The sequence below is a fragment of the Chiroxiphia lanceolata genome, chromosome 2 (assembly GCF_009829145.1).
Source record: "Chiroxiphia lanceolata isolate bChiLan1 chromosome 2, bChiLan1.pri, whole genome shotgun sequence".
Lineage (NCBI taxonomy): Eukaryota > Metazoa > Chordata > Aves > Passeriformes > Pipridae > Chiroxiphia > Chiroxiphia lanceolata.
In genome coordinates, this window is record NC_045638.1 from 35,200,271 (window position 1) to 35,226,026 (window position 25,756).

At 37.1% G+C, this 25,756-nt stretch overlaps 1 protein-coding gene across 5 annotated transcripts in view; it reads right to left on the reverse strand.

The window, feature by feature from the left end:
• The window catches only part of CRLF2 (cytokine receptor like factor 2), a 37,662-nt gene extending 13,329 nt beyond the window's left edge, over positions 1 to 24,333 (reverse strand). Inside the window, exons 1-10 of one of the 5 annotated variants that reach the window (XM_032679516.1) lie at positions 24,242 to 24,333; positions 23,880 to 24,023; positions 22,315 to 22,410; positions 15,727 to 15,838; positions 14,820 to 14,992; positions 13,106 to 13,245; positions 12,216 to 12,378; positions 9,438 to 9,552; positions 8,363 to 8,447; positions 5,645 to 7,162 (exon numbers count right to left, since the gene is read on the reverse strand). In XM_032679516.1, coding sequence (XP_032535407.1) covers positions 6,890 to 7,162; positions 8,363 to 8,447; positions 9,438 to 9,552; positions 12,216 to 12,378; positions 13,106 to 13,245; positions 14,820 to 14,992; positions 15,727 to 15,838; positions 22,315 to 22,390 — 1,137 coding nt within the window. In that variant the 5' untranslated portion in view covers positions 22,391 to 22,410; positions 23,880 to 24,023; positions 24,242 to 24,333 and the 3' untranslated portion in view covers positions 5,645 to 6,889. Of the gene's footprint in view, positions 1 to 5,644; positions 7,163 to 8,226; positions 8,277 to 8,362; positions 8,448 to 9,437; positions 9,553 to 12,215; positions 12,379 to 13,105; positions 13,246 to 14,819; positions 14,993 to 15,726; positions 15,839 to 22,314; positions 22,493 to 23,879; positions 24,024 to 24,241 lie in introns of those variants that run through there. The other 4 variants (XM_032679514.1, XM_032679517.1, XM_032679518.1 and 1 more) reach the window with 4 other exon arrangements.
• Positions 24,334 to 25,756: the final 1,423 nt, after the last annotated feature.

Genomic DNA, 25,756 nt, shown 5'->3' on the forward strand with positions numbered 1-25,756 from the left:
TTTCTGTTATTAAATTGCTCTTGTCTCAAACCACAGGTTTTACCCTTTTTTCTGGATTCCCCTCCCCATCCCGCCAGGGGGCATGGGATGAGGGTGTGAGTGGCTGTGTGGTATTTAGGTACTGGCTGAGGTTAAACCCCAATATTCTTTAACAATATCTGGAATAAAATTTAGATTTTAACAGCTAATGGAGGATGTCTATATTGCAGTGGTTATAAATTTTCTGACTCTGTGGTACAGTTAATATACTTGTAGTACAAAATGCATAAAGCTTTATATGAGCAAGACATTCAGTCATTACTTTCAAGTGTTCTTCCTGTAGATTGATTTTCCTTTTCTTAAAAGAGTAATTTAATTTTTATATGAACTTCCCTGTTGCTGCAAAAGCAGCACTGGAATAAAAAGTTCCTTAAGTTCTTTGTCTTTCAACTCATTTGTTTCCTCAGCTTCAAAGAGCCAAGTCAAAATATCTTGCCACAGAATTAACACGATTTTCTTTCAACATTCAACAGATATCAGATTCTGCCAACTGCCCAGCAGAATATGAGTAAATGCTGACAAATTCCTCCTTGTCATACAGCAGAACCCATTAATACTGATGTAGATTTATGAGCATGTTGCAAAATATTTTGCATGGGTTCTTTAACCACAAATTCACATCAAACCAAATGGTGCTGTAAAAGGCCTATATATAACATCTGAGGTAAAATTACACTGTAGAAACACATCATTCAATTGTCCAAGTTTTGTCAATGCTATGGCAGTTAGATGGTCCCACTTTCTCCCATTCCTTTGAGTTCACTGCTGAGAACAGTGAGTGCCCACTACCCACTGAGTACCATGGTAGCAGAAACAGCACCTCTACCAGGATGCTAACTGAAAACAATTCTAATTTGACTGATTTCAGCACAAGATGTGGAATACTTCACAGTTCTGAGTATAAACCAAATCAATAGTAAGCACAGGCTCCCTTCTGACTGCCTCTTTTACCTGTTGTTTTTCAATCTACACCATATTAGTTGTGCTGTTTTAGTCTGGGGGGTGGTAGACCACTGAGACTTTTTTGATGTAGAGATCTTCTCCAGTGCCTGGGTGTTTAAATCCTTGGTGTTGTTGATTGAGATCTGACACCTTCTGCAAAATAACTTGCAAAGGACACGAGACATTCGCACGCTGAGATACCATGAGCGATAACTCCACTCTGAACCATCTGCTAGACCCTTTGTTTGCTGCTGTTCTTTGCACTGAAATTCAAATATTTGGGAATGAATGGGGGGTAAATTGCACAAGAAGGGCCCTAACTCAGCTTTAGTTTATCAACAACAACTGCAGAACATGATAGGAAACAAAACATCTATTTCCAGTGGCTTTGCTGCATTCTGCTTTTATAGTGATTCATATGCAAACCTGATTCCAGCCTGTTTGAGGTGTTTTCTCCTTGTTTATTATACAAAAACCCTGAGCAAACTTAGTAAACAAAGGTAACATACTCAGAGGTGGAGCAGTTATTAGCAAGCCCACAGTGAGATTGAGTTAACTTCACAAATTCTAGATGAAGAATCTTTCATATGGAAATGGAAACTGAGGTCTTGGCTACCTAAAGAGAGAAAAATTCCAAAATGTGTCTGTTTTCTAATAGTAACGTCACTGCTTATGACACAATTTACTGTAAAGTAGAGGTGGACTTTTGTCTGTATCTATTAGTTTCATTTGGTCTATGACAATTTAATGCATTGGAAATGTGGTTGTTTGCCAAGCAGACCAGTGTGCCTGGTTCTGCTGTCCTGGTCTGTGTTTCTTTTGGATATCTGAGCGATGCTGGGCAATGCCTGTATGACCTGGTGAGTGGCTGTGTTGTCCCACTGCCTCTATGAATGCATTTAAATTGAGGTAGAATACTTGAAAATCCACCCTTTAAGAATTTCAGGTGGAAAACCTTGTTGACCAAAAATATCTATATTTTATATATATCTATATCTATACCTGTTATTGTTGACCAAAAATATCTATAAATCCCGTCATTGTACCAGAGTGAGGTCACCTCCCCTGTCTCTCTCCCTGCTTAACCTTATAGCTCTGCATTTAGAGAATTCACAGGGTATGTAGAAATCAGCCCCCTCCCCCCCAGCTCTTCTTTTTAGTTAGAAGGACCTCCTGTGTTCATTAAAAACCATGGTACATTCGTGTATGCTGTTCTCACCCTTCTTTGGAAGCTCAGCTCTTTCACATAAAAACCCCTCTTCCAGGCTGGCTGGGTCAGAGAGGATATATCACATCACAGCCCAGAGATGGAGATGCCCACCAAAAAGGGGATTGAAGCTTTTCCCATCAACTTCCTTTCATTAAAGAGTCACAGGACAAAGCAGAGCTGTCTGTGCCAAGATACAGCAGGATAGGTAATACATGTACCTCTCTGTGTTAGTATTGATGACTTTAAGGTCCTTCCTAGTTAAGAGGTATATACTATGGCATTTCTTAATTGTTTTAGGAATATCTCATACTTTAAGGGGATTGTACTGATATGCTTCCTCTTATTTATATAATTTTGTAGAAGTGCAGAGAGTTAGTGTTAGAATATAGCTCGTTCTATCTGTAGACCTTACAAAATCTACTGCCTACAATTTATCTACCCATCTTGTTTTCTTATCAAAAAGCCAAAACTGAGTGTGTTCTTCCCTTTAATAACCTTCCGGGAACACAGTGATAACTGCTACTTTTTAAGAGAAGTCTTTTGCAGACCAATATAGAACAGGAGAACATTTATCAAAAAGTGGTGATACCTGAGCATATTGATAGAAAGAAAACAGAAAGGAACAAAGCAAAACAGTCATGAGCTAACATCTGTACCTCTTTTATTCTGTATAATTATAATATTCATCATGGCTAGGCTTCGCAAATGAAGATTTGGGAAGCGTTGGTTACAAGTGCATTGGTGGCTAAAAAGGTCAATATGAGATAGGCACGTCCAGTTGCAAAAGGCACAGCAGAAACCATACTTCAGAAATATAAAGATATTCCTTGGCCCATCTTCTGTTAACATTTTCAGCCTGTCTAGATATATACAGGGATTTTTTTTTTAATATGGTGCCTATCGTTTCTTTTTCACAATTATCCTCTAATACTAGGAAGTCAGAAGCCCCAGACACAGAGTAGGTAAACATGAAACCCATCACTAATCCAAGGGATTGCAATTTGAAAAAGAAATTGCATTATTTCACAGTAAGGGAAGGGGACACAACCTCCTTTGTCTGCAGCCTGTGACAGAGCTTTCCCAGCTGGGCAGCTGGGCTGCTCGGCCTTCACCTGCTTCCCTGACTCTGACACACACAGGAAGGAGGAGAGAGAAACCCCAAAGAGATGCAACTTCTCACGTTGCAAGTTAGGGGCTCCTCTCCAAGCTTGTCATATGGCAAAAGTGGATGCAGGAACCAGTTATTGCTCAGGGTGAGTGTACACCTTCTATTTCCCATCCACAAAACCTTGTGCCAGGTAATTGCTGGCAAGAAACCAAGCAGAAGCAAGACCTGCAGATGACACTAAACCAGCTCTCAAATCATAAGGGTTACAAAAAATTTCCAGGAGAGGGGGAGTTATTATTGCATTTCTTCTCTTATTGCACAATACTGGTTTTTCAGCCACTAGGTTATTCAGTGACAGATCTCTACTTAGATAGTCAGTGACAAAAGGTCAGTTGGGGTCACATCATCTTTTCCCATGGAAAATGCTGACTGTTTGCCATTGGTATTTTGACAAATTTAGACCTGTGTGGCTTTTCCAAAAAAAACCAAAACATTTTATCTAGTCCAGTTTTTCAAGCATGCAATAAGTGTGGCTCTCCAGTTTCATCTTAGAAGCTCATGTTGTTTGCAGAAAAAGGAAAAAGCAAAATTAACTATATTTTGCTTGTCTGACTTTAGTGAGTGTAAAAATGTAAGTCACCAACAAAAAGGCAGAAATGGTTTTGAAAGCTTTTGTAAGTACACTGTAAGAAAATTCTAGGTTCATTGCAAAAGAACTAACCATTTTCTGCTCAAAATTATGCACTTGATAATTGTGCAAAGCATATTTCCAAATAAATTTAAAAACCCTACTGTAATTTTAAAAAGCAGACAAAAACCAAACAAACACAAACAAAAAAAAGAGGAAAGTAGAAGGTACAAGACTTGCTTTAGTAAGTTCTGTTACTTGTTTTAACAAAAATGTGATTTCCTCCTATTCTTCTTTTCACTGAAAATCAGACATCAAAAGCAAACCAAACAGTAGAGATGTTCAATCTATCAACCTAAATTGGCCCAATACTGGTAAAATTGCATGAGGAAGAAATATACAGTATGTTAGTTCTGCTGTTGAGAAAATAGAGTTCAAGTAGTCTGTACTACCATATGACACACAGTGGCTCCCTTTCTGTGCGATATAATTAGGAAACAAGATGTAGCATCTGATGGAGTCATGCCTTTGAAGAACATGACAACTTTTGAATAAATAAGAAGGAAGATGTGAGAGTTATTGTGTAGCCTCCTTCTCACTTTTTTTGAGGAGAAAAAAAGTACTTTGTTTTAAATGTATATAATTCCTTTTATTTTTTTCAGATGGGACATTTTTCAAATAATTTTTTGAATAAATATTTGAGATATTTGGGTGTTTTATTTGTTTTATTTCTATTTTTTTATGTACAATGTAAATAAGGTTGTATACATGCACATTTCTGTTTGTAAAACATAATAGTCTGTACTAAAAAACTTACATGGCTTTAACATTACAATTCAGAAATGCTACTTAAACAGAACAATCCAACATTACCCTTTTTTTTTTTACACAATAAAATTTCAGGAAAATATACTAAAACATTTTGAATTCAGACAGACAAGTATTTGCTCAATTGAAAGTGGTTCAATTAAGGCATCTAGCCAGCTCTGCAGACAACCATATATTATGTATGGTTTGAAGAGGAAGTAACTAAGCAATATATTCAGGGCTTTACTTCCTTATTTATTCATATAATTGTTACTGGAGCAGGTTCTTGTCTGTTGTAATTCACTGTATCTGGTTCTTATGCAATAATGGCAATTTATATCATATAAGAACTGAGCTGAGATAGATTCTGCGTATCAAATTTTATGTAGCTTGAATTAGCTTAAAATTCAATGCATTCTTACATTGCTACTGAAACTTTGCACACTTACCTTTCAGAAAAGTTTTCAGAAGTGCGGGGTGTACAAACAAACCTCCAAAATTTGCATACATCAGTTTTAGAGAGGACAAGTCAAAATTGTTCTTGTAATTATGGGAAATCCCCTGTTAACATGTTAATCTTCTCAGTGAGCAGCCAAATCTGAGGCAACGTCAAGAAAATATTGGGCAATATGACTAAACTATCCTCCCGATTAAGTTTTCCAGTTATTGGACAGAAAATTTATGTATTTTTCCTTGTACAGGAAACTGGAGCACCTAGAAACAGATTTTGAAACAATCATCCATATTACTATTTCCTATTCTCAAAAAGATCTGAAATTTAAGTTTTTAAAGTACTGAATTAAAAACACTTTATCAATCACTGTATTCTTCTGATGTGAAATTTCCAAGTTGCACTATAAATTAGTGTGCATGCATAGTGAAAGTATGCAATTGTCAAAGATTAGTCAACTGATAGTCATTTAATAAATAACTGATATGCAGTTATTGGAGCTAATTCAACACATAATCACAGTATGTCTGCAATACTTTATGCAGATCATACATACTTTTAACACTGACATTTTTTTACAAAATTTGCTTTCAAATAGCATGTAACATAAGTGATACGAGAAAAATCAGAATAGACAAGATTTTTTTATTTCTGAGTTCTAATTCCTTAGTATATTACATATTAAATTTAAGATTAAACATACTCTAAAATATGGTATGTTTAGAAAATTTTAGGACACTGTTCTAAATCTGTTTTTTAAAACTTTTTGTTAAAAAAACCAAACCAAACCAAAACAAAGCAAAAACTTTCTAAAGAAAACCAAGAATCTAGCGTAAGCAATATGAGTAAATCCTAATTTGGTTCTACAGCTGCTGCTTGCACCAAACCCCAGTTTGAAATAAATGCTACTCTTTTAAACATAAACACTGTTAAAAATGAACCTCAGCTCTAAAATAAAGACTATAAGATGCTGACTGTACAAAGACTGTAAGACACAGAGGACCTGACCTTTAGATGAGGCACTTGAAGTCCTGTCCTGTTCTATGGGATGTTACTTGCAGCACTACTTGCAGGATAAAATATGATTCAATCCTGTACATCCTCGCTCTTCTGTTCCTAGACATGGACCTTATTGCTTCCTCATAAAATCTTGAAGGCATGCTATGCAGTGCAAAGTTACACACTGGGAGAAGCAGTTTACAAGAGCAAGAACCTCTAGTCTAAGGAAGGCTTGCAAAGCAGTACCCTATCACTGTGAAAAAGCACAGTCTATGGTCTGGTCTTTGTGAGACAGCAAAATCTCTTCATTTTCCCTCTTCATTTGGGAAGAACAAGAGTCTAGTTTGCACTGCTCTACATTCCATAAGCATGAGGACTAAGTATCAGCTCTACTGACATATATTATGGAGGACCTCTTGTCCTCTCCTGTCCATAGAGGAAAATAAGGCTCAGTTTATTCTTAGAGATAAACCCCAATTAGAAAAACAATCCTAGCTCTATTAATTATCAGGAGTTTGTTTCAAACATTGAGTCTGCCCAAGTTATCACAATTGTTGGGAAAGTACAGATCCAAAAAGAGATAACACAGCCCAGTGCCTTTGTTGAAGTGAATCTTATCATAATGATCTTTTCTATTCAGTCACTCCCCTAAACTCAACAGGATCTTTTATGTAATTTTCTAACACCTTCTTCATTGTACAGATTTTATAAAGTCACATACATGTCATCATTCATTAAAATATGGAAGCCAGCAAAAGAAGCTATAGTGTTGGATGCTGGTATCAGGCAGGTAATCTGAGCTGCTTTGAGGTCACTATTTTCAGCCATTCCTGAAAAAGTGAAGATTTTTTCCAAAGGCCCCTGTTTGCCACTGTTCTTTTCATCTTCTTGTTGGCTTTCTGCCTCAGTGATGCACTCTGGCTCTTCATATTCTAGCTTGGTTTGAAGCACCACATGATCAGCTTTGTCTAGCCATTCCTAGGAAAATTAAAATATTGGTGTTGGCAGAGATGAGATATCAATCAAAAGAAACCTGGTTGTAAGACACTGATTTTCCTTTCATAGTGGTATCTTTCCAGGATAAGCCACAACGGAGAAGATGAAGAGGAAGCAATATAGACAAGCAGGACATCAGATAGTAGGATGGAAGAAAGACAGAATGGAAATAAAACAGACAGAACTGCATACAAATTCCACTTAATCTCAAGACCACGTTAAATAGATATTTGTATTTAGTCAGGGCCTTTCAAAAATCTGAATGTGTGAAATATCTGGTGCTACCTCCTTGACAGACTTATGCATTCTTTGACCCAAGCCCTGACTTAATCTAAATTAAGACTGAGTTTACATGGAGATTTAGGCAACATAGCATATCTGTATTAAAGCTTCAGTATTAATTTGAATCTGTACCTTTCTTTTTCAGTTTTTGTGTAAAGATACCATATAAAAAAGTTTTCAGCTTGTTATCTTTACTGCTCTTTGATACTGTCATTGGGTTTGTCAATGTAGATATTTGACCTGTTTCTCCTCAGAGGAAATGTAGGAGTAATTAAGATAAACACTAAAACAGCTAATACAGAAAACTACACCACATAGGTGATGTCAGGGACTCATGAGAAACATTAAGAAAGCAAAACCAAAAACTGTAATCTATTCATCTGTTAGCCATTCTGTTTCTAATAGTTTGGTGACTATGCATCTCTATGGCTAAGAAAGGATGCTTCCTACTGTGACTGATGCCTCCAAAAGCATGAAGTGCCACCACCAGGTCAGCACTCACTGGCTCAGCCATCACTCTGTCAGCACTTCACAAACACAAAGGGTAAGACCAGGCTGAAGCAAACTCCCTGACATATCATGTGCAGGAATGGATACAAACACCACAATGTCATCACAGTGGATATTGTGCCTCTGGACAACTGTAAATTCTTCTCCAGCAGATTCTGTCTTTTATAACAAGTGTCTTTTCACAGTGCCGAAGCAGCACTACATCGATTATACGAGTCCTGGTATTTGCTCTGTGAATCCTCTTGGTGATACTGCTCGAGGGGAAGGACTTTAGGGCTTTTGTCTTGGGTCAGAGTGCTTGTGCCTGTGACAGGGCAAAAATCGGTAGCTACTTTTAAATTATTCTCAACACTATAGAGTTTACAGCCCTGCTAAGAAGGTGATGCTTACCTGGAGGTTTCCATTATGATCATTTAAGAGATCAGCAAATATGTATTTTGGATCTGGTATAGCAGGCATGACTGACATCTGAAGCCTGCAAAAAGTAAAGAAAAATACAAATTGATGTTTCATTATAACATAGCCATTCATACAAAAATCCACTTCAACGCAGTTCTGTACCCACAAATATATTTTACATGAGAGTACTCTAGTCTTGATTTCTTTAAAATGTGTTCTAAAGTAAAAAAGCAGTTATAACAGTATGATAACACCATGAGGCTAAAGGTACTTTTTCTAATAAATTTTTGACCCAACCCCACTCTAGTAAAATCTGGACTTAATACAAACTTCCAGCTAGTCAGCAAGTGCCATTCTGCTCTATGCACTAGACAGGGAAGATGGTGCAGCAACCAGCTGTATTGGTTGACTCAGAGGACACCAATGTAAATTTGAAACACAGAAGCATAGGAGAAAAAATGCAATTTATGATCTAAAAAGGTGATCAGAGTCCCAAATATTTTCGTCTCTGAAAATACTGCATATTTAACCTTTTTTTCCCCCTAAAAAAAGCCAAAATCTGAGGCCTTCACAAGTTTCATTTGTTGTTTGGTAGTTTGTTGGGTTTTTTTAATTGAAAATTCTAAACATGAACAGCATCATTCAGTTGCAAATCCAAATATTGATATTGTCTCAATAAAGTTGAATGCACTCAAGCTTACTTTATCCTTCTGCAAACAGACATTGAGTTTGATGAAGATTCACAAAAGAATGTCTTTTCAGAAGAAGTAACTAAAACAATTAACTTCTCAGGGTTTAACTATATTTCTAAAAAAGTAGAAAAGTATTTAAGTGGAAGAGACAGAATTATAACCTGAAACATTGTCTTTTACCAGAATTGTTTTGGTTTTGAAAATGAAAGGCCTTGGTGTTTGGAAGGCCAGGATGCATTATTCCTCAAGGAGTAATTAAGCTACTGAATTTTACATCTCCACAATTTCATTTATCCAATAGGAATTTTGATTGCTAAGACTTGATCCTGAATGATAGCTAGTTAGTTAGTAGTAACCAACAAAACCATATTTACCTCTGCCATTTACATAGAAGAATCAGGAGAATAATCATCATCAAAAGTACTGCCAGCAAACAACTTGAAACAATTACTGTGTTTGACTGAGATGTTCTATCATCATCACATGAATCTAAGAATAATCACAAAAACAGTATGTCAAAAAATTGTTTTTTGCTTTAATGTTCCTAATCATGCTAGAATGTTAATTTTTCTTTAAAGAGAAAAAAAAAACACAGAAAAGTTTTTAAGAACAAATAAAAGAAGTTTACTTGTTCAATTGATACCGAAAAGAAAACCTATACTCCCCCAAACCTTTCAACAAAAGAAAACTGTACTTTTATTTATCTAAATTGACCTGGACAGGACGAAGGAGTGGGCTTATAGGAAGGGTAGATGCATTATGAATGAATCAAGTATTTCTTCTCATCTTCATCATACTGCATTGACAGCGATAAAGCAATTTTGTGCTAAGATCTGTATTGCATACATCTACTTATGATCCCTAAAACTGCAAATGCTATTTTACATGAAACAAATGCTATTTTACATGAAACCTTATGTCTTATCTCCCAACAGAAACCAAACAAACAACTCCAGCAAACAAAGTGCCAGGAAACCATAAGAGCTAATACCCAGAAAGTAAGTAGTGGCAGGACAATATCTAATATGCAGGTACCAAAAAAAAAAAAATGCATTTGTGCATTTTTCTGCATGCCAAGTATTCTACTTGAATCTTTTGCAATGCAACCTCAAAACTCTGCCTCCTACTATTAACCTTCTGGTCTCCACATAAATACTCTAAAAACTAAGTGGTTATTCATATAGAAGCAACTGCTTAGCCTGTTCCATCTACCTCCCCTGTTCAGCTTGCCAGGAAACCACAAGTCAGGTTGTGACCCCTAAGTAAGGTTTTCAGAGTTTATGAAATTTCTTGAGCCCATCTTTGTCCGTGGCTTGCTCTGATGTTAGATTCGGAGTCAATAATAACTTGCCCCAGTGAAGGGGCAAGTGTCAATGTCACTTCTGATCCAGGGGCACCCAGAGTCCCTGAACCACTAGTCTGTCTCCTCTGTGCTTTCCTTCCTTGCAGGTACCTGCTGGCGGCCTCTGGTCAAATGGTTCAGGTAGGGCTGATATGTGGTCACCTCTCAGAGGTGTATAGGAAGACATGGTCCTCTGTGTTTCCTTGGGGGCAATTGCCAGACACATCTGAGGACATGTTTGTAGGCTCACAATTTGCGTGGTGGAGGTCAGCACTGTGGCCACTACTGCACAGGGTACACATACAAATGCTCCTGGATTTCATCCCAGCTTTGCATACATAGATTTTCTTCAAGTGATCTAATAGCCCATTGCATTTTAGAGAACTCAGATCTTGGTACACTGGACATCTGAGTGTCTCATAATTGTGATAAAGGCTAGTGGGTAGCATTTTGTGCCAGCTGATATAATACAAATGTGTTAGTACGGTGTGTGGTCTTTACTACAGCAAATCTGGGGTTTAGTTTTGGTAGTCAGTAGAAAAACTGTTTCATCAAAGATCTAATTGAAATCAATCACACTCAGATGTATCTGTCTAGTGGGAAAGCAGTTCTCATACTGGCTTTACTTCCCTTTATTCTCTTTTTCCCCATCATCCCTGTTTTGATCCATCCATCAGACTTCTGTGACCTCTGGTCCAGTAGTCCAACTGGATATACTTTCAAAATAAACTGCATTCAAAAATGGGACATCAAGGATTTTCTTAGGGTTCAGGTTTGTTGACCCCCCACAACACCCACATTCACAGAACCCCCATGTATCACATCACTGTTACTGAGGGACCCTAGACACTCTTGTAACACAAATAATAAGACTATTCTTAACTTTGCTGATTATGACATAAATTGATTGCTTTATGGGCCATCAGGAACAAAAGGGACAGAGTTAAACATGGGCAATTAGATATCCACATGAACTTTCTTTGATAACAGAAGATGGAGCACAATTGTGCAACATTCATTCGCTGTGTGTTCCCAGCATCTTTTGCGGTCTTCCCTTTCCCTTTTGCAGTTAGACTATATATGTATACGTGTGTGTGTATATATATGTGTGTGTGTGTGTGTGTGTATGTGATACCTTAAGCCCTTAATGGTTTTTATTTTTCTAATACTTGTAAGTTTTATAAGTAGTGGAAGTAGATTCTAAAAGCAGCATCCCTCACTCCCTCCCTTTTCCCTTTCCCTCTAGCACCCTTATTTACACATTCCTTAACCCTCTTACCCCATTCTATGCTCCCTATATCACTCATAGCCCGGAATCCAGTAGAAATGTTTAGTCTTTTGTCAAGGCAAGGCCTAGATTGTTGGCAGAACAGCATATCAGGGCCTAAAACCACAGAACACGGTCAAAAACTGGGTTACTATGTACCCTTTGTGCTCTGATGATTGTGAAGATGGGATGAAGAGAGGGTCCCCAAAACCCCCAGACCCATTTCTCAGAGGCTGGACCCCGGAGCAGTCCAGAGTAAAGGCCACAGGGTGGACACATCTGGGATTGGATGGATGGTATTATAAAATGTAACATCTCAGGCACGGCTGGGAGCGCGTCTTGTAACATCTTTAGCCTTGGCAAAATAAACCCTTTCTTATCTCACCCCTAATTAACTGCTCCGGGAGATTTTTTTCAGCACCATAAATCCCACGGCAACAATGTGTGTGTGGTGTGTGTATATATATGTGTGTGTATACACATACACACACACACACACACACACACACACACACATATATGTATATATATATAAGCTGTTACCTAATAACGTGCCATTCTTCCAAAATGTTTCTGCTTCCCAGTCACTGCTGTAATTAACTACGTTGCAGTGGGGTACTAGCCTCTTCAGTCTGACCCGGAAAGAATAGCATTTCCTTGAATCAAAGCCTTGATCTCCAACACGGCAACATCTGGAAGTTCTGGACTGAGAAGGAAGGTGTATTGTTGTTAATTCTGATTTTCAAGGCAGTGCTTCAGAATGCTACACTCAGTCATGACCACAACACAAGGGATAAACCAACCCAAAACCTCAGAACTGAATGTTGACTTCTCTGCATTTCAAGGAATTCTGTTTCTTGATTAACTTTTTACTATTCGTATCTATTCCACTTTGTATGATATTGAGTTGAAAGTCAGAACAACCATTACGTCGTGCACTGTGTTACATCTGCATTTTTACAAAATACAAAGAAACTTCGATCCACAAAATATTTACAAGTTACATTTGAAAATTGAAAGATTTAAGTTGATGAAATAATATTTTGAAATACTTAGCAGCTAATTTTAAAATAAATAAAAATCCCATGTAATTTTGGTTTTTCACGCTATTTCATTAGTTTTTCTTATTTTTCTCTCTTTTCTCTACTCTGCTTTCTTCTTTTATCTTTCCATACTCTTTTATTCTGAATGTGAGACCTTTCCCATAGATTGTCCTTAGCTCTTTGGGTAGCAACTGGATATAGCTCATTAAGTAAATTTTTTTCTGGCATTGCAGGAATCCAGGATCCTAAAAATCTAGATGTTTTCTGCTACCAGCCTTATTCAAAAATATAGGACAGGAGAACAATTTGAAAACAACTCTATTTCACATTCTATGGAGATGCTATTCCAGCTCCTTCCAATGTTGATTAAAAACAGGGCATTCAACTCACTTGCCACTCTTTGTCAAAAGTGCTTTTGTATTGAAGCTCAAGTCTCAAGCACTTCACAGCTCTCTCTGGTTTATTACAGCTCACAGTAACTGTGTCCTCTTTCCAGAAGAAGGTCACATTTTCTGGTGGATTGGGCTTTACTAAGAAGAATAGAAACAAATGTTGCTATAAACTCTGAAAAAGAAGCACCTCCCAGTTAAAATTATTGTTGTTCCTTCCTTGTCTCAGTTTCCCTGAATAGTAATTGGAGAAGGTGGACTTTCTTCTTGTTGGATTTGCTTCTGTAGCTGATCTCCTTATTGACCATCAGAGTGGAGCCTGGCACCACAACACTGCTTACCATTCAAGGTGCCACATTAAAGGTGGTTTCTATCTCATATCAGGAACCTATTGCAAGCGCTTAAGAAAGGACTCCAGTCTCCTCATACTCCCTGTAATTTAGAGAAAGAAAAAGGCTTCTTCATTGGAAACAAAGTGACAAATTCGATATCATAAAGACTCCAAGACACACCTGTGCAGCTGCTGGAGGCTCTGTGGGGTATGGTGGGGCATCTGCAAAAAGCGCTGGGTTCCTACCTGTGCACAACTGAATCTACCCATCAGTCTTTTCAGGTGGTCAGAAGACAATGCCATGGCTTGAACTACACAGATGGTTAATCTTTAGCAGTGGGAAATGAAGGGGTGAGAAGATTGCTACCTGCTTTCTCAGTCCTAGTTCCCTTTTTGTATTATGAAAATGCTGTCCTCCTAATTTAAATACTTTAGTCTGGTGCTTGATGTTTTTTCTTTGTTACCTAACCCTTTTGAAATTCATTTTATTATCAGTGGGTGTTTAATAGCCAAAGTCTGAGGATCAGTCTGCAGTTTTCCAAAATTTAGCAGATATTGTTAGAATTATGACATACAAAAGTATTCTCAAAATTCAATGCCTTGACAGATTTTTGTTTAATCTCTTTTGCTGAAACATTATAATCAATTTGGAATACATTTTTTTTCCCAGATAATTCTTCATTGTATATTTTCTACGAGATTTGTATTAGGAAAAAATCCTTCCACTTTAAATGCTGTAAATATGTGAAATTCCAGAAGATTTTGATAAACTAATCTCACACTAGACATGAAATATGTATTTGGGGGTAGGAAATATTTAACAGAAAGAGGAATATCATCTCTCTGCTAGTAGTAGGATGCCCCTTTTACTCTGTACCAGAGCCCCTCAACTAATTTCTGTTGATATCTGATGAGGGTTTTGTGACAGCAGCTTTGATAAGTAGTACTTTGCTGCCTCATATTGCATGGAAGATGACAAAATAACAAAAGGTTGAAAATATGAGAAAGATCATAATTCTAACAGTCAGCACTAAGACAAAAAAACTATAAACTTTTATTAATTTTCCCGATGCGATTACCAAGCAGGCCTGCACTAGACAAAGTACACCTACTTTTTTTTTTGTATTTTTTTTCTGATTTTGAAATTGTATTTCGTGACAAATCTGACTGTCCTGTGCTATCTCACTTAGCTTCAGCTGCACACTGTAACTACTGGTGACAGCAAGGGAAAAAAGTCAGCGTGAAATAAGTATAGTTCAGTTTTGACACACACACAAATAACATTTTATCTGTTAATATAACTGATTTATTCTCAAACTCAGACAACTGGAGAATCAGTGAGGGTGCTGGGATTACCAAAGTAGTTGTGACTTTATATACTTACTATAAAAATCAGATTTTAGTTTTTTAGAAAAAAGCTCTTCACTTCCGTTGCTGTTCCTAATAGAGATGGCAAGGGTGGGTCCTTCTGTCTTAAAAAGACACCCAAAATTATAATCTTGATCCAATAAATACGTGGGACATGGCTTCCAAACTTTGTGCTTGCCTTCATCAAATCTATAAATGAAATAGTATTGGTAAATGGAAAACTTATCAATTAGCACCTGTCAATTCAATTAATTTTTGTTACTGTTATTAATTTTTCTTCCTTCTTTTTTTTTTCCCCAAACATTCCTACCAAGGGAAATCTGAGCATGGAATTTCTTGAAATGACAGATTTCACAGCTGTGTGAGGGAATTCATCACTCAAAACTTATTGAAATTCTAGCCCTAGGCTTTGATGCAGTCTGAAATAATCAAGTTTCCTTCATGCTGTTGTTTTCTAATAAGAGAATTACTTGCTCAAACAGATACTTTTGTGATTCTGTTTCCAAAAATGTACCGCAAAAAGTTCTTTCACATATACTACCCAATAAGAAAAGATCAAGCATTATGACTGACTTTAACCAAAATATTAAAATTCTTTTAGTCATTAATTATGTCAGTTAATAAAGAAAATATACACATATATGTGGAAAACCCACTCTCAATACTGTAATTAGCATTAGCATTTAGCACAATGGCAGAAGAGAGACAAATCTTTCACATAATACCTGTGGTGACAGGCTACTCACCAGGCTTATTGATTTGTACACTTCTGTAACAGTTTGGGAATATAAACAGGTTTCATGCTGGATATTAAGAAATGTTAAAACCCTTTTCAGTTCACAGAAGACTCGAATAGACTTAGATATTTCAGCCTTCCAAAGCAAACCCTTAAAAAGAGAAGAATAGGCATTGACAATACTCACGTGTAAGAAAATGACACATTCTCATTGAGAAAAAGCTCTCTTGCTGCCCATGTGATCTGCATCTTCTCATTATTGAAATTTATTATTTTGGTCTTGATGGCATCTTCCAGACCTGCCCAGGAAAATGACAGAGAATATGGTTTCAGGAGTAAGTATGGAAAGCATCCCTTGATATTTATAGGCAACCAGTATTTCAAAGATATGTATGCAGTAGTCCCAGGTGATCATAAAATAAGAAGATATAAGAACTTCTAAAATACAAGGAAATAGTAAAATAACCAAGAGAGACTGAAATTGCAATTTCAAAATAGCAAAATGAAAGCCTGCACAGCAACACCAGGGAAAGATTTGGCCCCATGGTCCCTTGGCCCAAAGATGTATACTGGGCCACGTGTATGCAATGCCTATACAGGGCCTATACAGGGCATATATGCAGGGCCTATGCCTTAAGGTCAGCTTACCCCCATAATGCCTACTAAGGAAAACTATTTGGGAACTAATGCTATATGGAACCTCTCTGTAAACTCTCAAACGTTTGCTTTAAGAAATAAGGAACTGACACCATTGGTCCAAACCAGTCAAGAGCCACAGGAATCTGGAGCAGATCAGCACAAGTAGGGGTATTACATATTTGATCTATGTGGTTCCGGCTAATTCCACCTTAAATACAAGCATGATCATTTAATGTTTTTTGACTATACACAGATATTATTTCCTCTCGTGATCATTTCCTTGTTACAGTTCTTGCTAGGGTATTTTAATTCCATGTCCATCAGGATTTCATCGAAGATAGAACCTGGCATTGAAGAAATGGAGAAACTAAGAAGGCAGAAGGATTAGAAATCCATTCTATACTAAGGAGGAGGACAGATTATTTATTTTGTATTCTAGAAGATGTGAAATTGTATTTAATTTAATGAAAAAGATAGAGAAAATTTATCTTGAATACCAGCAAGAAACCACTTGAAGGAAAAAACTGCAGACTGCTGTCTCTAGCCATGAAGTGTCTATCACTAAAAACCTTTGCTGGAATATTCCTGCCTAGGAGGAAAATATAGGATTTTAGTTTTGATTGCTGTTTACATTTTATGCCACTCTGGACTTTTGAAGAGGTTTGCGGTGGAAAAATTTTAAATTGTTTCTTATGAGCTTTTCATCACATCCAGTTGTTCTGATTCTTTCATGGGAATCACACATAACAATTCTCAGGGTTGCTATCTTTTGCTCCATAATTGATATTAAGAATGTGAGAAAGGCATGTGAGTTCAAGTAAGAATTTTGCCTATTTTTACGCCTATATCTCTGTGTCTAGATATTTTATGACTAATTAAAGTTAGTCAGAACATTTTTGTGTGGGTGTATTTGTGTTGTACTACATTGTTTTGTCAAAATTATTCAAGATGGTTACGACAGAAGTCCAGGAGATCATGGGTAGATGTAGCTGCAGGTTTCTGCTATGTGATTCATGGAGCTCTGGTAAAAAGGATTCTGCTCTTATTCAAAAGAAAGACTTGAAACTAACTCCTCCAGCTCCTAACTAATGCCTGCAGGCTTGTTCTGTATTGTTTTCTCAAACAGAAAATCTTGTGTGTCAGTACTATTACAAACAGAGACAAAAATAGAAGTTAAGACCCTCAAAAAGTATAGTAAAATGGAGTTTATTCAGACATTTCTACCTCTGTTACAACAGACTACCCACGTATCTCTTGTTTCCTAAGTTCTCAATCTCTTTGTAAGTCCGTCTACAGGTCTAAGAGATGATTTTTTCTTTAACTAAAGCCACCAAGAAATATGATGCTGGAGTGTCTAACAGTGGATTCTTGGTCTGCAATTACACTAATACTTCTTAACTTTTATGGACTACATAGTTGTGCTCCGCAATATGTATAGTGTAACTGAAATCCATATGACTTCTTGGACATATTTTCTCTAAAGGTAGATAAACATATATTTAATATATATTTGAATGTATAATTACGTGTTCTCCATCTCTAAGTAAAATTGACATTTTAAAACCAAATATAAATACAATAAATATAAATATAAATACTGTAAATATAAATACTATAAATATAAATATAAATATAAATATAAATATAAATATAAATATAAATATAAATATAAATATAAGTATAAATATAAATATAAGTATAAATATAAATATAAATATAAATATAAGTATAAATATAAATATAAATGTAAGTGAATGGAGAATACTGTACTGTCCTGAGATAATTTTTATGAATTTAGACCAAATCCTTTCAATTCCCTCTAGAAGCAACAAAATATGTACTTTCTACTTTTTAATAATTAGTCTGATTGCAGATATTTTCGCTTTGAGAAAGAATTGCTAATGATCATACTTCAATTATGAAAATTAATCCAGGAAGAGTACTTGCTTTCTTAATTATATATTTTCAAGGATAATTAAATTCAAAATTAATTCCAATGCTGTTTCTATGTGTACAATAGTTTGGCATGATGACAGAAAGCAAAATTCTGTTTGTAGGGCAAGGTTTTGAAGAATTTTTTTAAATCAAACCCAAGCAACGTTCTTCAGTTTATTCTCAGAAGGTGGCTTAACATCTCTGCAAAGAACTGTGCACACTCATCTTCCTGCACTTTGTGAAAATAATTGAAATATCCTATGTGCTGAACTGAGGGGAAGGCTGTCTCACCTACAGGACAGCAAAAAGAGTGGATGTCTGAGAGTCCCATCTTGGGTGTAGCCAACTAATCTAAGATGTGCTAGGACTCTTATCAGATGAACAGTGTCAGCTCCAAACTCTCACTTGGACTTGGGCAGCCCCACTGAAAAACACAGCAGTGAATTTTTCATTATTTGGAGAGTGAGCTCAACAACCAGAGTTCATCCTATTGCTCTCCAGTTGTGAGGTTGCAGCTGTTGGCCCAGGATGTGAAAAATCATCTTGAATTGATTTCTAGTGGTCAGCAAATGGTGAAGGTTGGGTTTATATATAAGACTGGCCTCATGTTGCTCAGTGGTGTCAAGCTGCTGGTATCTACTGTAGAGCTGCTAGCATCTGTAGACTGAAGGCAAATGTAAAGAAAAGAGACTACTTCACTGGTGAAAAGTAGATGTTTGAAGACATCTAATATCAGTAAAGGTTTTGGGGGATCTTGTACAATTTGCTAAGAAAAGCAGCTCTAACCATGGAATCATGGAATCATAGAATCTTCACGTAGCCTGGATTGAAAGGGACCTTAAAGATCATTTAGCTTCAACCCCCCTGCCATGGACAGGAACACCTTCCACTAGACCAGGTTGCTGAGAGCTTCATCCAGCTCGACGTTAAACACTTGTAGGGATGGTACATCCACAACCTCTCTGGGCAACCTGTTCCAGTGCCTCACCATCCTCATAGTAAAGAATTTTTTCCGAATATCTAATCTTAACCTACTCTCTGTTATTTAAAGCCATTCCCCCTTGTCCTGTCACTACATGCCCTTGTAAAAAGTCTCTTTCCATCATAATCACTCTGAGGTATTCAATTGGTCACAAGGGCTGTACAGGCATAGAAAAAAGGAAGGAAGAGGGAAAAAGGAGTTTATAGTCTAAATACAAAATACCATTAACAGAAGAGAAGAAAGGAGAGAAAAAGATTGGGTTTGGTAACGAACATGTTTCGGATGACAAAGAATATTGGTTTGGGTCCAGTCCTGCAGAGATTTATTCATGGACTTAACTTTATAACCTCTGAGTAGTCCACTTGACTTCAGCAGGATTAGTCAGTGTGCATCAGCTTAAAAACATATATAAATCTTTCTAGGATCAGAATATTTTTCTGCTAAAAATACCTACATATTATGAATTAAAATGTTGTGATTTTAACACATAAATATAAACTCCCCAAACTGCACTTATTTATGCACTAAAATAGAAGGTAATGCAATATTAAATTTTTTAACAATAAATAGAAATAGTTAATTGAAATAAAGAGAAATTGTAATAAACTATCTGGTGATATATACATATTCTTTATACATATTCTCTATAAATATTCTTTCCTGTGCTCTAGTTTTTAAGGACTTCATCAGAAATCAGTCTCAAAGTAATTAACTAGGTATGTAGGACAGAATCTTACCAATTTTTTATTGTTAAAGACTTTGTCACAATTTTCTACTGTGCATCCTAATTTCATGGGGTTTATAGCCTTTTCGAATGCAGTATGGGTTGTGTTCTGTGTAAATTTACAGTAAATATTTACATGCATTATTTTTTGCATTGTTTCAAATTATAATGTGTAAATGTTGCATAATTCACATTTCAACAAGAAAAGGTGCATAGTCTAAGTGAGGTTTTTAAAGTTTGGATTAGATGGACACCAAATCTTCTGAGGATATGTATGGATTTTCCTTCCGGTGATGTTTCCTTTTCAGTAACTATACACCTATTCTTCTGCCTGCAAAATCATTCCTGTCTTCTGTTAAAGGAAAGAGAACAGAGGGGACTGTTTCTCTCCCTTTATTTGTTATGGAAATTTTATGAATTCAGCTGCAACATCATGGATCATTCTCAGCAAATGTGCCAGATCTTCCACAGTAGTTGCAATTATTTAAGGTCTTCTTCTAATTATGATCCTAGAGGCACAAAATACAACAGAGCAACACATTTATAATTATTCTTTCTATTATGATAATGGATAGGTGAAAAGGTCAAAAATATTATAAATAAGGAATCACTGGGCTAAAAAATTGTGGCAGCAACTTTCTGTCTGACCATGACCTGCTGGTCTAGTTGGTATACAATATGTTGCAGTGCTGTAGGACACATACTGGTGCCCTGGAGCAAGAGCTTCAGAGAGAATTATCCAAGTCTACCTCTTCCATAAAACCAGACAGGGATTGGTAAGGTTATGCACAAGACTTTAACCTCACTGGCACTGCTGGGCACCTAATTCGTCTCAGGACAGAGAAGCATGGAAAATACCATGGTGGTGTGTGGAGAAAGCACTTCTACAGGGGAAAAAAATTTCCTTAAGCATCAAATTATGCAGATGCAGCCATAAGCAAGGGTATGAGCAAGTACATTCCACCTCCAAGCCACTTTTGAAAGTTTATTACTGAGAAAAAATGCTATTGAAGGGAAACATGTAAAAAGGCTTAATGTCATGGAATAGATTAAAAAAAAAAAAAAAGAAAAAGGAAAGGCAGAATGTCAATCTGCAAAGATAACAGAATGGAACATGCATGTATTGGAACAGTTGCAACCTCATTGATACATAACAAAGAAGAAAAACCACTTTTGATTTCCTTACACTGATGAAACCTGATAAGTAACCACGTGTTGAACTTCTGCATATTACAGCACACTGTACAGAAACTACTGGAGAATAAGACCCAGATCTGAACTTATAGTCTTTATTTACTCTCAACACTACTGATCTATGAAGAACAGTTTCATTTTTTTAACAGGAACAAATTTAGGCAGAAGTGCAACTCATCGTGAACATGGCTGCTGAATTGAATGCACAGGACAGAGTCTGAATAGAAAATCTCTTTCCAAGAACAGTAATAAGACAGAAAGGGAGAATTCTTTATATACATTTTGAGACATAATCTTAGAGTCCATCAAACTGAGTGGTTTGTTTCGGTTTTTTTTTCCAGAAGATCGCTTACCTTTGCTAAGCATTATGAAATTTTGCATCATATAAGCATCACAACTGCAATTTTCAAATTGTGTTCCACATAGCCCTGCCATCAGTACAGCATGGCTGTAGGTGATTACCATCTCAGGGCAGGGAAGTCACATCCCCTCACAGGACAACTAGTGACCCACAGGAGCAATTAACCCTGAAAAATCAGGTGATGCAGTATTGTTGAAAATGGTACTTACTATACATATGGTGGAACAGAGCACTGATTTATAGGCTGATGAATTTATAACTTTAAAGTACTTCTTTTTCCTTATAAAATGAGTGACAGAGAATTTGCAATGAATTAAAAAGAGTGGAGATTAGATTATTGATGTATGTGTTGGGCTGTATGTCAGATTCGTGTAACAATCCATTTGCCTTTGGTAAGCTATAATTAGTGGCATTGCAGACAAATACATGAAGTAGAGATCTTAGGTAGCAAAATGACTGGTCTTTAATGTCTTTATCAATTTTGCTGTCTAATAATACTTTTATCTTGATACTTTCTCAGGAATAAGATATTGTTGGTATTTTCCCATAGTGTTCATTCTTTAAGGGTACTAATCATGGAAGTCTTACCTGGAGTGTGATTTATCCAATGTTTGTTGAACGTGAAGGCTAATCTTTCTTGGATGAAATCTGCACTGTTATAATATATGTCTTAGAAAGTAAGTAGTCATGCTTAAAGAACAAACACAAGTTTAGCAAGATCTGCCTTCATTTTTAATTAGAAAACCTCCATAGAAATCTACTATTATATTTTTTTTTCTTAAGAATCCACTTTCATTTCTGCTGGATATGAATTTTTTTTTGTTCATTGTTTTCATCAAAAAAGTACTGCATATTGTAACACATGAGGTAAAGTACACACAGAAATATTACTGGCTAATATATCAATTTCTTAAATAAATATCTGGGGATTTAAACTTACCAAAAGATTGTGCTTGAGAAGCCACAAGGTTGCCCAGTATGATGATCATTGAACACGCTTGAAAGATGAGTCTCATGGTTGAAGTGACACAACAGACTATGAACACATGAGTAATCGTAATTTCTGGATTTACTGTTTGATCACTATACCAGAGGCTGGAAGGAACTGGAGGAAATGACTGCAGGAAATAAAAAGTTAACAGATATCTAGCTACAGATAGATCAGAAGTGCAGGACCTTCTTTATACTACGTAACAAAACAAAACAAAAAAACCCTATAAAAATTAATTCCTCAGAATATGAGTATTACTCTTGATATCTTTATCTTCTCAAAGCTGTATCAGTCAGAAGTGACCAAAGACCTGATCCAAACAAGCACCAGGTTGCTGTGCATAGTTATGACCGCATAGAATAACAGAATCAATCACAGAATCACAGAATGGGTCTAGAGCGTTGGAAGGGACCACAGGGGAGCATCTGGTCCAACCTCCCTGCTCAAGCAGGGTCATCCTAGAGCACACGGCACAGGATTCCACCCAGAGGATTCTTGAATATCTCCAGTGAGGGTGAGTCCACAACCTCTCTGAGCAATCTGTTCCAGTGCTCAGTCACCTGCACAGTAAAGATATTTTTCCCCTGGACTACATTTTGCTTCCAGTGTCTCAAGTAGGGAGAGTAGAAGCTTTGTCAGCAACACATGGTACTAGGTAGGAAGCTGGATCATGGCTGGGAATACACCCAGAATTGCTGTCAGGATTTCTTTCTAGGCTTGTTTTCATTCCTCACAGAGCTTTATGTTTACAATCCTTTTTAATCCAACAGTACTGTTTGTCAGATGAGACCCTTTCAGCTTTTCGCATATTCAAAGTCTCCGGCTAGGTAATGTGATATCACTTTTGTATCTGGCTATTAATTTTTCTTTGGTTGGCTACTTTCACTATCTTATCCATTGCTTGTCCCAGGAAGACCCACTCAAATCTCACTCATTCTTGGAAACCCTAGCACGACTGTCTGACATACATACAGCATTCTGTTAACTGTCTAGCCCGCTCTTTGATCAAGTTCCTCCAGGGAGGCATTAATTCCTGGAACTAGAATAACAAGCAACACAAGAGTGAAATTCTAAACTAGGTCATAGGTGATAGATAATGGAAAGCTGAAATTGCTCACAGTTTCCACAGTCAGCATCACAAAAGTCAGTGAGATACACAAACAAAGGCAAAGATCCCAAATCCTTTGGTTCCCCAGGACATGGCAACTCCCATATGTCCCTGTTTAGGTTAAAAAACACATTTTCCTTCCAAAAAATGTATCTCGTCTTTCCTTACAGAACACATGAGTGTGATGGAGCTGAATTTGTCCCTGTCTGCTTTTCATACAGATAAAACACCCTGGACTACAGACTTCCTAAGGCAGTCCATTCTTTGGAGGAAACGGGTGTGGAAAAATAATATAAAAAAGAAAAGATATCTAAAATACCCTCTGGACTATAATTATTCTGATTTTGAGACACTTCTTCTAAAGTAAGGTCTAATTCTTAAGTGACAACAGTGCATTTTCACTCACCATTTCCTTCTACCAATTATTTTGGAACCAGAAGTAATCATTCCTCCCACCAGTCTCAACTTCTTTTTCAGATACTGAGGGCCTCTTGAAGTCAAACAAAATTTCTCTTTTTATGACTTTTGAACCCAAACCTAAGGCTGAGGTCTTGGGTAATAAGAAAAAAAAGCAACATCTGGGTCAAAAAAACTGCTTGCATAAAGCTGATGCACTGTCAAACTATTTTTGATACTGCTGAGAGAAACATTAGATTTGGCACTTGAGGGACAGAGGGCCTAGGCACTTCCCACCTCCCCCCCGGGCAGGCAGACACTGGCCCAGCCACTTGCCTCAGGTTCTGCTTACTGAAAGCCATCTCTAATTACCTGGTTTGATTTTTTTCATGAGCCCAGTCAATGAACTGGAAAGCTGCCTGTGAGCCACGGGATCTGTTCTTCCCCAGGACTTTTTCTGCCCACCTGCCTACAGGAGTGTGGTTGATTAACTTGCCCATATCCTGTTGGTCATTGCTCCCAAGAGGACAAGGACAGAGCATTGTCACAATGTATCCCCTTTTCAGGGCTCACACACAGTGCAATGTTGGCATGTTTGGTCTGAGCAAACAAGATCCATCCTGATAGTGCAACTTCATGCGGGAACAGGGAAAGCAAAGGGTGATGGTGAGCTGAAAATCAGCAGCCGGGGCTTCTGATGATGACTGCCAGCAGAGAAAATTCTTAGCAAGGCACACAGATGATGAGGACAATGCAAGTAATGCAAGTGAATTAAAAGAAGTCCTTTTGACTTCATTTTGCATCAAAACCACACAAACAGCCCTTGGCCCTCTGCCAGCTCCTCCACCCATAGCAGCAGCTCTTGGGTGGCTGCACTTGCCAGCTGCAACCTCCAGCACCCTCACTGACTTTCCTCAGCTTCCTTCCTCTCTTTTTATTCCCCTTTCTATTATTTCATTGGTGTGTTAAATGAGTCTTTGATCACCGCATAGTTCAGCAAAGCAAATTGTCTCAGTTTACTTTTTTCTTCACTTAGAACCAAAACAATTAATAGCCTGTGAGTAACTTTCATTTAGTGTTGCTTACTTACTCATGGCCTTGGTAACAGACTCTATATAAAGCCCCACAAAATAACAGGGATTACATCTTTTTTTACAGCAATGATCCCTTGTAATTTTTAGCATTAACAAGGAACAATTTCAGTGTGCTTTGAATGAGTGGGATAAAGGGAAGTGTGACCCATTTATCTAAAATAGTGAGTCTCATCACCCCCTGACAAATCAGTTGAGTTAACTTGAGACAGTGCAGCCCACTGTTCTGACAGAACAACCTGATTCTGTGTTTTAACTAGCTACAAAGTGCATGTGTAAAGATCTCTACTGTACTCTCTGGACCCTTCTTCTACGCATGGGAAAAGCTATGGGGAGTATTTCTCAAGCACCTCTGACATTTTAAAATTCTCATTCTTGTTCAATCACTTTAAAAAGTGTCACTTGCTGGTCTTTCCTTTCATCATCATGGCTTGGCCTTTCCTAGAGTTTTTTATGAATAACAGGAAAACAGTGAAGGAAAAAAACCAAGCAAAGATGGCAGGTGGCCTGCATGGATGGGCAAGGAGCTCCTATTAGAAATCAGATATGAAAAGGAAGAACACAAGAGGTGGCATCTGGTTGACCTTGCAGGGACAGGGTTAGGAAAGTCAAGACCAACATGGAGTTGAACCTGTTAAGGGATGTGAAAGGCAATAAGAAAGAATCCACAGGTACCTAAAACAGTAAAACTAAGGAAGACATGGATCTGCTGCTGAATGAGGCAGGGAGCTTGATGACACAAATGGTACAGAAAATGCTGAGTACCCAGTGCCTTCTATGCTTCAGTCTTTACTAA